A 13,419-nucleotide genomic window follows, 5' to 3' on the forward strand; every position below is an offset into this window, starting at 1 on the left:
GGGGAGGGAGGGAGAATCCCAAGACATATACTTGCCTGGAAAATTGACTATAATTTGGAGGTAAACGTTTTAAAACATTTTTACGAGTTTAAACAAACTTTATCATTTGCCTTAGACCCTATTCTATTAGGTCTGCATCTAGTAAAATACATTAGGCTGGTACATAACTCCACGTGCCACTTAAGTGTTTCTGGGACCTTTGCAGTACTGCAAGTGCCTCGCCTTAGAGCAGCCTTTCCAGTTTTCCCAAGAAGACATGCCCCGAGTGCGGAAGAGGATTTACAAGGAGCTGTGTGAGTGCCGGCTCATGGACTGAAACTCAGCAGGGACTCTGGGAAGTCTGACCAAGTTGGAGCAGATGGTTTGTTACTTGAATCTCCAAACACTTATTTGAATTTTTACAGATATTTCAGATCAGTGGTGTTGGGCCACTGTTGTTACCTCAAATTTATTTTCTGCCCTTACTCATTTCCCTAGTTACTATGTACTATTTTTTAATGTTCAGTTTGGTTTCATTTTTAATTTTATGGATTCTGTGTGTGTGTGTCCCCCCATATTTAATATTTATTATCCAAACGCATGCATATAGACAGAGCATGCAGTGCAGAGTATTAAAAAAAAAAAAAAGCCTAGTAGATTTGGTGCAGCTTTTGAAACTTAGTTAGATGTGAACTGAATACAGGTTTAAATTTTAATTCCAGAACCTATAAAAATGCAGGATGTTTTTGATACAACGTAACTCTGAGAATAGTAGATGTTCCTTGGGGCATAAAGGGTAGCTAGAAGGGGTTTCAGACAAAGCCAGTCCTGTTTTATTTTTACCAGCAGCACCTTACACTGACTTCCCTCTCCAAGTGAGTCACATTCCTTTTGAAGGGTGAAAAGGAAGTGGCCATAAACTGACTGGTATGTTCTATTTATGGAGGCACACTTGTAAGCACAGTGCCTGCTTTGGGAAGAGTTGATTAAGGTATGAGAAAAAGACAGCGACCTTGAGGGTCCACTTATCTTCACACATGAGAGATTTCAATCTTGGTTTTAAGAAGCATTTATAATAAATGCTTTAATCTTACAAAGGCTTTTGCTGGAACACTGATTCCCTGGATTTTTCTGGTTTTGACCCATTAAAAAATTAGTATCTGTCAAAACTAGTGGTCAAACAAATGAGAATTCAGCCTTTCTACAGCAATTGTTTCCCATATGGAAGAAATTCAGATTTGCCAAATACCTATTTCAAGGGTATTTAAAATATAAACATTCAAAACCGAAGACTGACTTCAGGTATTTTGCACGTGGGTGGAGAGGAGAGAACAGGAAAGGTATTAAGGGAGACATGAAACTGTGGGAGTACACCAAATGTTATGAGTTTTTTCCCTCTTATTTCTCTAGTGATCTCAACAGCATGCAGGGCTCATCTGCCTCTGCTTGACCAACCCTGAGACTCTAGCACAGGAGTCCTTTTTTTTGCTTCCATGAACCTCATCTTCTGGGGGAAGGCAGAAGTGGCCCTGTCCTGATTTATTACCCTTGGCTGCATTAGGATTAAAGTAATGGATCTTGCATCTTTAATCTAACAAAGTTTTGTGATATTGGAAAGGAAAGGAAATAGGGAAAGATGCATGTTAAACTACATCTTTTCTGAACTGGGGGAGGAAAAACAACAAACGTGTATACAAGAAATTCAGAAGCTTGTACAGAAAAATACCAAGTAAATGGCAGAAGATGCTTTGGTTTATGCCTCGTTAGGTGTGAGGTGTTGAAAATAAAAAGCTAAAATGTGCAGTTTAACTTGGCCATAAGGTAGGGCTGACTGCCAGCAGTTGAGGGTGGAGTCAGAACATGTTTACATGCAGGGTTCCCATCCCCAGACATTCCAAGCACCAACACCAATGTTTATATTGTAAACAGCCCCAGCACTTTCCTAGTCACTCAAACTCCTTAGTATAATATAAAACCAGGTCAGTATTTCTTATTGTGCTTCAAGTCATTAAAAAGACTGCTATTAGAGGCACTTTGTGCTGCTACAGGTAGGGTTGTATCAGCATTAGGAAAGGTGACAAAATGGGTTGGGTGTCTTCTTGAGGTTTTCAGGCATAATTATACAAACATGAGATTTTTCAAACCTGTATGTGAGACATTTGCCTTTTTTTTTTTTTTTGTAATGGGTAACTAGACTATTGATTTAAAATGTCTTATACTTTAGAGCTCCGTATCTCGTATCTCACTCTCTGACAGAACGAGGCATACAGAAGAGACAGAATTGTGTTCTGGCCAAAATCTTAATGCCCAAAGTTTCAGTTGCCATTTCCTCCACTCTGAGAAATGGTCATGCTCTTAACAGGGAGGCAGAGAGAATCTAAGGTGAGCTGTCCCAAGTCCAGGGTGCCTTTCACGTCCAGTTTAGTAGGGCACCTTGAGGTACATCGTCCAGCATGCTTTAGCTTAAATGTCAAATATTTTAAGTCTGGTTAAAATGTTTCTCTGTTGTTCACGAAACTTGCTTCAGCACACATAGTTGCTTCCCCCCATCTTGAGATTAGGTGCAAACCTCTATTTAGCCCAAGCCCTAAGTTTAGAATGGCCTTTATCCTGATGTTTGCAATAATGGCTTCCTTGCAACAGAAATTTTGGAAATACAGTCTGGGCTGTTGGTAGAAGAGACAGGCATTGTTTTACTCTCACTAGCTTGGCACTGAGTTGTTTGGGTGCCCTCAGGGTGGGCAGACCTTATGCTTTTGGGGTTGAGGGCAGGCCTTATCAAACTAAAAGCTGCTTATGATGTGCCTTCAACAAGCTGCTCAGTCCTCTCCATCAGCAAATTTACCAGTCTGTAGTTGCTTTTATCCTTTTGTTAAATCTATAGCAATGAATGTAGATTTAGTTCAACTTTTAGTTAAGTTCTACTCAAGAATCATAGAGAACCAACCTTCTCTTAAGGAAGGGATGCACTTAAGGAAGGGAGAAGCAGCAGTTGCTGCCAGTAATCCCCAAATCATTTGTTTTGGCTTTGCAGTTTGTTTTCTACTTATCATTGAATATGATTAACATTGGTCACCTTGAATTCATAGTTGGAACAAAGTAACAGACCTAACTGGGACACAGCCAGCACTAGCCTAAGTTGAGCTGCCCCTTTTCTTTGCAGTTGTGGTATACTACTTCCCTGGGTTAGAAGGAATAATTGGGAGCTCTGGGTGAATCAGACTCTTCAGGCGAGAACCAGTGTGTTAATAGTGTGAATTAGATATCCTGATTACCTGCTCTGCTTAATTGTTATGCAACTGAACTAATCAGCAGGTGTAAAGCACATACTTTGTTTTGTGCTAGGCTCTGCCTCCTGGCCTGTAGATAATTAAGAAGACCTAGGGAATGCCATCAGAAGTGCTAATTGTATTTGGGTGTTAACAAAAGCAAATCTAGACAAGCTGTCCACTTAAATGGTACCTTTTGGTTAGAAAAAAATTATTTAAAGATTGTGATCATGTAAAAATCACTCAAACCTTCTAGCAAAAATATTTTTTTGAAAAATAAACTAAATGCCTTTATAAATGTGTGTTCTCTTGTGTTGGATAAAATGTACTGTTGTTTGGTAATTTTTCCCAGTGACATACCAGTCACGACAAGGCTCATCTATTAACAGTGACCAGTGTGGGCTCTAAGCAGCGCACACTGTCCATTAGTAGCATTTTTTGCAATGATGGAAATGTTCTGTATTGGCATCCTACAAATTCCATTATCTACAACAGCCATTAACCACGGGTGGCTATTGAGCATCTGAAATGTAGCTAATGTGACTGACTGAGGAACTGTTTTAATTTAGTTAATTAGCTACATGTGGCTAGTGACCAGCAATATTAGTAACTGTCAAATTAAAATGGACATGCAAATTCTGCATACTATTCATAGATTTCCCCCCAAAAATGTATTCCAGAGTAAAGACCGCTTCAATGTCATTATCGGTGAGGAAACACAGACAATAAGTTGGTCCAATTTTATTGAAATCTGTTACAGAAGACAATTCAAATAGGAACCACTGTGGTTTTAATGCCTACAGAAATCTGAGTTACGTTTTACTGCAAAATATAAAATACATTAATTCTAACTACAGTGTAAAAAAGATTTTAATTAATAATGAATTGTTTGTCCTCATTAAATTAGATATTTGCAAATGTTTTCCTAAATACAACTAATTTAGAGATATCTTTCTTTTAAAGTTCAAATAGCCAGTTTAAATTTGAGAAAACATACACTTACTGTAACATGAAAGATGTTCAACTGAGATACTTCAGCCCCAACTTCACAAACTACTGGAAATTAGGAGATACTTTGTTGCTAGATGAAAAAATATCACTTACATCAGGGAAAATACTAGACTACCAGTTTAAAATGAGCAATAGTTCACATAATATTAGAGAAATTCTCTCTTGCCTTACAAATGCAAAATAAATCCTCCAGACTGCCTTCTCTGTAGAGACCACCAGCTCACTACCCAGGCTCTGAAACTCAGCACAGTTAGCTAGGGAAAAAACAAGACAGACTTCAGTATGAGAATGAGCCAAAACATTTCCCGAGGGAAGCATTTCTGATTTTGTTAAGTATTCTCTTGATCTTTAAGCTCTTTTTTTAAAAAACAAAACAAACAACCCCACTCAATTCCCAAGATCAGTTTGAAAATGAAAAATATAGATCTGCTGGCTCTAACAACCTTCATCATGTCAAGGCACTGGTTTAACTCACATCTCCTGATATTTCCTCCCCATTTCCTACTGACAGCGTCCCCCCCTTGCCCTTAGAGTAGTTGAGGTTCCCTCTAATACAGACCCTTGGTTTTTTTAGCGTTAGCGAAAACGTATTTTGAAAAATGTGTTTAGTAAATACCCTTCAAGTCCTGACCTAATTTCCTGATATAAAAAGCACATAAGAAGTGGTGTCCCCTGCGACTGTCTAAGGCTTACCCAACTATTTAGGAAGTTCCCTTGACTCTAAGTTTGCCTTTAGAGGTTAAAATTCAACATAGAAAAAAATTCAGTTATCAAAATCTATTTCTAATTTAGAGTAAAGCTACATTACACAGCAAAACTCCACTTATTAAACTTTATCTCATGCAAACTTAAAATTATAAAAATAGTAATTCCAGGCCCCACGGTAGACCATAAACCTACTTAGATGCAAACATGGTAAACACTTAAAAATTTTTTTTCCATTCTTCCTAAAAGAAGTGTGTTTTGGCTGATAGAGCAACATAACACATGAAGTCTGTTGCTAAGAAACACAATTTTTGACCTGGTAACAGAAATCATTCTGGTAATCTGACACACAACCAAGATGTTAAGACTATAGAATTAAAGGCATTCTTTTGGATTCTGTCCTTTAATAAGTTTTTAAGTGGAAAACCATGAAGAGCCTTCCAGCTCAGTAGAGACATTAAATAAAGCTTGGTAAAAATAGGCAGGTTCGCAGACCTTGGGAATGCACATCAAATTCAACAGGCCAAAGGAGTGAGTGTTTCATGACGGGGCTCTCACCACTCACTGGTTTTGGGCCAGTTTTCCATAACCTCCTCTCCCAGCATCGTAGTCCTGACGATACTCATCTCGCACCTTAATTGAAAAGAACATGTTACAGTATAGAGAAGATGAGTGTAACAAACATGCTTCCTAAAATGTGTCAAATAACTACGCCTTTTCAGGTGTCATGATGTGAACATTTCAAGCAGAACAGAGCATAATTTTAAGCAACTGATAATATAGCTCAACTGCCCTGCAAAATTATTTAAGACTACCTAATGGTGTTTTACCAAACACCAGGTTCATACTCAGCATTCAAAGATAGCACGTTGCAAAGAATAAGCTATTTTAAAATAACAATGTAAAAGTCATTTTACTGCATTTTGTTTTTGTTCAACACTCTTGGCAGGTGGAGAACATTTAGCCCCTAGCAGAAGTCCAATTAATGGTTGCTTGTGATGTAGATAATATACTACTTAATGGTTTTTAAAAATAATTTATCATCACTTCTCAGCCTTTTGGCTAAGATCAAGTATAAAAATAATTTACCAACCCCAATGGGTGGTTTTCAGATTCACTTCAAGCCAAGGTTATAAGCACAAAGTTATTTTCAAAAGAGCAAATACAAATTGACAAAACACTTGTCATTTAGGACTGGAATCCCAGGCAAAGGCTGAACCCAGAGAACCTTTCTGCATACCTGGCCCCCAGAACGCCCACGGCCATACTGCCTGCCCTCCTTAAAGCCTGCGTCCCAGTCTGTGCGAATGATCCGGTCATCCAGACGAGTTCCATTTATGTACCGCATGGCATTTTCTGCATCTGCTCTTAAATAGTATCTTAATTATAATTATTAAGGAATTAGCATTTCTCCAGATATTTTTGTAAACAGAGGAAGCAACATCTAAATGAAGCTGAGTTAAGAAAAAGTACAAAAACTAATCCAACCAGATGGAGTTCAAAGACAATAATTTGTCTTGCACAGGCCTGTTTGAGATTGGTCCAGAAGCAGTCAAAAATGACACTTATCCGTGGCTACACTGATGATTTTTTTGATAATCCTGTTAAGTATCTGGTTCCACTGTCTCCATATTTTGGTTTGCAAAATATAAAATATGTTCAGTGCAGGTTTTAACCATGAACTGTTATCCAAGAAAACAGCATCTTTGGGTTCCCTGAATATGAAGCTGTATATTCAAGAACCTTACAAAGAGGTCACGGTACATATGAATTGCCATTGCATTTCATTAGAAGGAAACACTCAAAATATCACTCACATTAGTAGTTCCAAATCAGATCTACTAAATCTGTCTTTGGGGTGCTATTAAAAAAAAAAAATCTCTGTAAGTAATACTTATGATCATTAGCTGGGTTTAGGAAATACTGATCTGGACTTTTCCCCCTTGTCTTTAATTACACAGGTAGGGAAACACTGAAATTCCAGTGTCAGCATCTACACAATGCCTAGCACACAGTGGGCATTCAATAATTTTTTGTTGAATGAAATGAATGCTAAAGGGCAAACTGAGGAAAAAAACACTAACAATGAACGGTAGCCTTTCAGGTATTTGCCATCATGATTGTTGATCTCTGACCTTCAAGGCAGATGCAAAAACACTCCAGTTCTTAGAGACTGGTTATTATCTAGTATTTTCTTTGCCTTTTCTGTCCCCCGTGAACTATTTTACAGTTCCTCTATTGCCACCAGAGGCAAAAGTAAAACCTAGGCACTCGTCCCTCGTATCTGAAGGAAGAGTGGGAAAAGCTTGCAGAATCCAGAAATCAGATACCGAAATCAAAAGTGGGGCTTCTGGGACTTCCCTGGTGGCGCAGTGGTTAAGAATCCGCCTGCCAATGCAGGGGACACGGGTTCAATCCCTGGTCCAAGAAGATCCCACATGCTGCAGAGTAACTAAGCCCATGCGCCACAACTACTGAGCCTGCACCCTAGAGCCCACGAGCCACAACTACTGAATCCCATGCGCCGAGAGCCCGTGCTCCGCAACGGGAGAAGCCACCGCAATGAGAAGCCCGCGCACCGCAACGAAGAGTAGCCCCTGCTTGCTGCAACTAGAGAAAGCCCGGGCACAGCAATGAAGACCCAACGCAGCCAAAAAATAAATAAATAAATAAATATACATATTTTTAAAAAAGTGGGGCTTCTGGTTCAAGCTGATAGAGCACGTTTTCTCTTCTTTACTTCTCAAGGCCCCCATTAAAACAGAAAAGAAACACGTATACAAAGAGGAGAAGAGACCATAAGCAGACTAGAGATTCAACAGAAGGTGAAGAGTACTAGTGGATGAAACAAAGTCACAGTGCGAAATACCCTTGAAAGGGCTTAAAGGAGACAGCAAGCCCAGGAGGCTTTTTTTTTTTTTGGTACCCGGGCCTCTCACTGTTGTTGCCTCTCCCGTTGCGGAGCACAGGCTCCGGACGAGCAGGCTCAGCGGCCATGGCTCACGGGCCTAGCCACTCCGTGGCATGTGGCATCCTCCCGGACCAGGGCACGAACCCCTGCATTGGCAGGCGGACTCTCAACCACTGCGCCACCAGGAAAGCCCCCAGGAGGCTCTTAATTCCAAGTTGAATAACAAGTGAGGCTGCATATAGGGTTTAATTAAAGGTGTCTATGTGGGGAAAAGACCTGTTAACAGAAAGGCATTTAATCCCAGGCAAATAAAAGTAAAATGATAGGGATCTGAACTGTCTGGAGGAACTAGGGCATTGTCTTTAACATTAGCAAGCCAAATAAAATCCCTTTTCGTTCTAGCATTTGAGAAACCCACATGTCCCAAAGGCAAGGCAGCAACTTAAGAAGTTCTGCCTGGGGACTTCCCTAATGGTATAGTGGTTAAGACTCTGCGCTCCGAGCGCAAGGGGCCCGGGTTTGATCCCTGGTCAGGGAACTAGAGCAGCAACGAATCGTGTGCTGCAACTAAGACCCGGCGCAGCCAAATTAATTAATTAATTAATTATTTTAAAAAGTAGTTCCGCCTAGATCCACATAGTCTTTTTTCCCCTAATTATGATCAGAAATCCAGGGATCACCAGAAACTGAAGGAAATTTTACGGCATAAATACAACCAAAAGAAACAATTCAGGGCACAGAAAAGAAAATTCAAGACACGGTAGATCAGGTCTGGAAAATTTCTCGAACAAAATGACCGAAAAATATTAGTTAAAAAACAAAACATCAAAGGATAAATCCAGAAGGTCCAATATTTGGAGTTTCCAGGGAGAGAATACATGGTCACAAGTAAATATAGCTTTGGTTTTGACCTATAAAATCAAGCTATATACATCTACATAATGAAATACTATACAGTTGTTTTAAAAAGAGGTAGATCTACATATGCTAACATGAAGCAATTTCTAAGATAGGTGAAAAAAAAATGAGTGCATGCAGTACGCTACCACACATCCATAGGATTACTTCTGGAAAGACCCACGAGACTCGTAACTGATTGTCTCTGGACTTAGAATGGTATAGGGCTTTCATTTTCACTATGCTCTGGACATTTTGAAACACCATAAGCATATACATTTTCAAAGATTATTTTTCTTAATCAACTATGAAAAAATGGATTTCAGAAAGAATGTTAATGTTAATAGCTTTCCCAGTGTAAGAGTATAGGCACACTGGACAGAAGGAAGGAGAGGCAGAGATAAGTGTAGGGATGCTAATCAATGAATATCCTCACTCATCTTGTAAAATAGGGTACCAGCCACTCTGGGCCCCACCTCTGGCCAACAGCTACATCAAACATACAGGAAGGATACTCCACAAAGCAGAACCCACATGCTGTTTTCTTCATTTTATCCAGGCCCATGATGATTTTCTTTATGTCACCACTTTTGCTGAAGAGTTCATAGATTTGTTCTTCAGTTGTATAAAAGGAAAGATTTCCAACATACAATGTACAGCTTTTCTTCAGCAATTTTTCCTGTTCTTCATTGTCACCCTAGAATTTCCAAGAGCAAAGTGAAAAAAGAAAGGCACAAAACAATGTGAAGCGTATGCTCCAAGTTATATTTTTTAAAAGCATGAATATACATGGATACCACACACAAGAAACAGGTAATATGTCTGCCTCTAGGGAGAATCAAGGGACTGCAAGTCAGATCTCCATGTATGGAAGTCTCATTTAATTCTCAGAGTTGAATGAAGTAGGTCCTAATTTATTATCCTCATTCTACCTGAGGGAAGACAGTTAAGTAGCTTGTCCAGGGTCACACATATAATCAGTAGTTGTAGCTGGAATCCAAACCCAGTCTTATCCCCAATCCCATACTTCCTTAAAAGTTCACAGGACAAGAGTCATTTTAACGATACATTAAAAATAGGTTTTCCAGGACTCTGGAATGAGACATTAAATAAAGTAGATTCACTTTATCACTGCTGTTACTGATTTGTTAAAATTATGGTCAAGAAGCATTTTCCTTTTTCCTTCTTTTCTCACACATACAAGTCATGTCCCACCAAACAGCCTACAGTTTAGGACAACTGGTATAAGTACTTATTTAAGGTACGATAATAATGTGGATCCCATTCAGGAAACACTGTAGAAATTCTACAAGACAGTATCTTACTACTATCTAAATGAAGCTATAGGCTTTAGACTGCAGAGATAAACAACAGCAAAAGTTGAATCCTTTCACTGTTTTAATCTTGCAGGATGCTTGAAATTCAGGATGGTTATGATGTGGAACTTTCTAAAGTAATGAGACCTGTAAAAGTGATAGAATGAAAAATCATGCCTGGCATACAGTAAGCATTTAAAAACAGTTGACTGCGTGAAAATCTAAGATCCTTCTCAATTTGACCTCAAATTTCCATTTCCCTACCCTACTAATGCATTTTAAACATTCTCCACACCTACCTTCTTCTGTATGTGACCCCTCCTTTCCCCGTCACAGGGAATTTTCTGAATCCTCACAGCCCCTCCCTTTCCACTCATCATTTCTGCCTAGATTATGATCACTTACCTCCATTGTAAATCTGTACATTTATAGTCCTTCCATTTACAATCCCATAATCCCTAGAGGATTATGAAGTCTTAGGGTGTGGAAACTGTCTTCCCTCTCTAAGGTTTAGCAGAAGGCTTCAGCAACAGCACTCAATACAAATTTACTAAACAACCACTAGTTAATGAGTGTCAGTCACCTCCACCCCATCCCCGCCTTTGCTGATACTGAAGAACCCACCTTTAATAGCTGTAGCCTCCCCCTTTTCCACAGAATCTGCTGTGACGTGGGCCAAACGAAAATTTCCCTCTTCTGAAACCCAGCAGTTCTCCGATCTTGACATCCAGACACTTAACATGCTGGTCCCCCCTCTACACTCCAAGGGCTCCCTAAAAGTGGAGGCAGGGCTCAACTGTGTCTGCCACTCACCACGTACAACTTGTGGAGGGCCGTTTAGCCCAAGGAGAGGACGCGAAACGCCAAAGCGCAGTTTGGCTGATGTAACTGAAAATTTAAAAATAATTAAAAGCCCCGGTATCTGGGTCAGGATGGCGCCTCCACATGCTCCACGTGTCAAAAAGACACCGCTTTCCCTCATCATAAAGTCACCTTCCCGCCGCACCGTTCGGGAAAACCTGAGACGCCAGTACTACTGCCGCCCGTCTGCACTGCCCCGGGGATCAGGCAGCGGCTGCTAGGGAATGTGAGAGCGAGCCTCAAATTCCCTGCCTACGAGAGAAGAGGATTCAGTGATATCCAAACGCCCTTTCAGAATCCATTCCACAGCAGGCACCGAGGCTTCCCTTCGCGTTTCGGGATACCAGGGAATGGGAGACGACACAATGAGACAAGAGCAAACCAATTCTCAGCCTTCTGGCCCGGGGCCTCCCCTTCTCGCTGCCCCGCTTGCCTCACCCGGAAGTGCTGGTCCCGGTACTGGCTCAGCTCGACGTAGGAGTCGCTGCGCAGCGCCTTCAGGAGGCCACCCGACATAACGCACAGATTTCGGTCGAGGACGCCGCCACTGCGAGAAAAACGAAGCCGCCCCGGCGGTAGCGGAACCGGAAACGCTCGGAGGCCGCTGTGAAAAGTCTTAATCCCGTGCTCCAATCCCAGCGCGGCAGTGTCGTCATCCGGCGGCGCCGGCGCAGAGGTGGTCCGTAGTCAGGCGTCGCCGATCAGAAGTGAGAGCGGCGTGCTCTGGATTCCGGGACGCTCCGAGGATGATTCTACGGCGGCTGCTGGCCGCCCTGTTGCACAGCCCGCAGCTGGTGGAGCGTCTCTCTGAGTCGCGGCCCATCCGGCGTGCGGCACAGCTCACCGCCTTCGTACTGCTGCAGGCCCAGGTACACGGGCAGGACGCGGCCCGGCGCCTGCGAGCCCTCGCGGCAGGGACCGCGGGCTCCCTGGGCTGCCGCGCTGCCCGCTTCAGAGACACCTTCATTCAGGAGCTACGCCGCAGCCTCCGGGAACGCCCGCGGCCACCACCAGGTAGCCAGAAGGGCCCGGGAGCAAACCCCTAAACCCAGGCCGGGCCGAGTCGAGGTCGCCTGCTTTCCCTTCCGGGCTCGACACCGGCCTCGGCGCTATGAAGTCATCCCGGACACTACGCATGGCTTGGAATCCGGACTCAGATGGTCCGCCTACAGAGGTCCCGCTCATCAGAGAGCCCAGGCCATACCGACACCCCTGGTGAAGGGAGCCCTGTGATCGGTCGGGACACAGCGTATGAGGAAAGCCCCCGAAGCCTGACAGAAGTAAAGACTGGTACCTGATACACCGCGCGGGCAGAGCGCCATGGACCAAAGTACAACCGGAAAGAGGGTCTGCCCTCTGAAATGGGACTAAAACTAGTGATGGATGCTGCTGCCTGTGCACTGATATAGCAGGACACTACTTCCAGGGGAGATCCTGGATGAAAAGACAATCCTGCAATTGCCAAAATCCTCTGATTAAATGTGTGAGCTGAGAAATGGGTATTGTTACTGGACAAGGTTCTTTTGCCCCATGCGTAGAAAGCCAAACGCTGAGATGCAGAGGTTTGCAGCAAAGAGAGGGTTAACGCTCAAGGCAGCTAAAGGAGGAGGAGAACTAGTCTCAGATCCGTCTTCCCCAAGGCAAGGGGCTTCGGGTATTTTGGGGATAAAGAATAAAGAAGCAGGGCGGCCTGAGACGTGGGGAGCGTGGGGAAAGGTGATTGGAGAAAGGTGTGATAATTGTAGTTCTGCACAGGTGTAACTAAGCCACATGCATCTGCAGCTTGAAAAATGGAGGCTTTAGCACCACCTGCCTCTGCCGGTGGAGTTTTCGGCCCTCTGATGTCAAAAGGTCAGGAGCATGCCCAGAGCTTGAACTAGACACAGCCAACTGCAAATTCCTGGAAAACAACTCCATCAAACATCTTATTGTTTAGGCTTTGTGCTGCTTGGAGGCCTTGTGAGTCTTAAAATGACCTTGATTAGTGAAGGCAGGTGAAATGGATTGACTCATTACCCATGGTTTCAGTGTGAGCTCCCTACTTCTCTGGCAAGGTGGATTTAGGATTCTTGGGGACTTGTAGGCCTATGGTAATAGTAGTTAGCACATATTGAGTACTTACTCTGTACTGGGCACTTGCTAACTGCACTCTGTGTGGGTTATCTCACTCCTTAAGACAACTTTCATATGAGGAAGTATAAGGCTACTTAAGTTGCCCAAGGCCTTACAGAGTGGAATGTGAATACAGGTGTTTGACTCCAGGGCCCACGTCCCTAATCACATTTACCCTGACCTTCAAAGCCTCCCTTCCCTGCCACCAACCACTATCATCACTGGGTGTTAGGACAACTGCCTACCATGGAACAAGCTACCTGGATTCCTTGTCCCTATTTTAGAGGGTCTGGGATGCACTCTAAAGGCTATGCTCCAGCTAACAAACCCACGATTAGGAAATCCATTGTATGCATTG

General features: G+C 42.5%; 3 protein-coding genes across 7 annotated transcripts in view; 2 read left to right on the forward strand and 1 right to left on the reverse strand.

The window, feature by feature from the left end:
- The window catches only part of SENP5 (SUMO specific peptidase 5), a 41,254-nt gene extending 37,714 nt beyond the window's left edge, over nucleotides 1–3,540 (forward strand). For all 3 annotated transcript variants that reach the window (XM_060010885.1, XM_060010886.1, XM_060010888.1), the window contains one exon: nucleotides 206–3,540. In XM_060010885.1, the coding sequence (XP_059866868.1) occupies nucleotides 206–316 (111 nt within the window). In that variant the 3' untranslated portion in view covers nucleotides 317–3,540. The remainder of the gene's footprint in view (nucleotides 1–205) is intronic.
- NCBP2 (nuclear cap binding protein subunit 2) overlaps nucleotides 1–11,547 on the reverse strand; it is a 30,135-nt gene extending 18,588 nt beyond the window's left edge. The window contains exons 1-5 of one of the 3 annotated variants that reach the window (XM_060010890.1): nucleotides 11,388–11,546; nucleotides 9,288–9,469; nucleotides 6,205–6,343; nucleotides 5,530–5,597; nucleotides 3,960–4,513 (exon numbers count right to left, since the gene is read on the reverse strand). In XM_060010890.1, coding sequence (XP_059866873.1) covers nucleotides 4,510–4,513; nucleotides 5,530–5,597; nucleotides 6,205–6,343; nucleotides 9,288–9,469; nucleotides 11,388–11,465 — 471 coding nt within the window. In that variant the 5' untranslated portion in view covers nucleotides 11,466–11,546 and the 3' untranslated portion in view covers nucleotides 3,960–4,509. Of the gene's footprint in view, nucleotides 1–3,958; nucleotides 5,598–6,204; nucleotides 6,344–9,287; nucleotides 9,470–11,387 lie in introns of those variants that run through there. The other 2 variants (XM_060010891.1, XM_060010889.1) reach the window with 2 other exon arrangements.
- A 71-nt stretch (nucleotides 11,548–11,618) lies between these two features.
- NCBP2AS2 (NCBP2 antisense 2 (head to head)) lies at nucleotides 11,619–12,468 on the forward strand. Its single transcript, XM_060010892.1, has one exon. The coding sequence runs from the start codon at nucleotides 11,696–11,698 to the stop codon at nucleotides 11,993–11,995; it is 300 nt and encodes a 99-aa protein (XP_059866875.1). The 5' UTR covers nucleotides 11,619–11,695; the 3' UTR covers nucleotides 11,996–12,468.
- The last annotated feature ends 951 nt before the right edge of the window (nucleotides 12,469–13,419 follow it).

The sequence above is a fragment of the Delphinus delphis genome, chromosome 4 (assembly GCF_949987515.2).
Source record: "Delphinus delphis chromosome 4, mDelDel1.2, whole genome shotgun sequence".
Classification (NCBI taxonomy): Eukaryota; Metazoa; Chordata; class Mammalia; order Artiodactyla; family Delphinidae; genus Delphinus; species Delphinus delphis.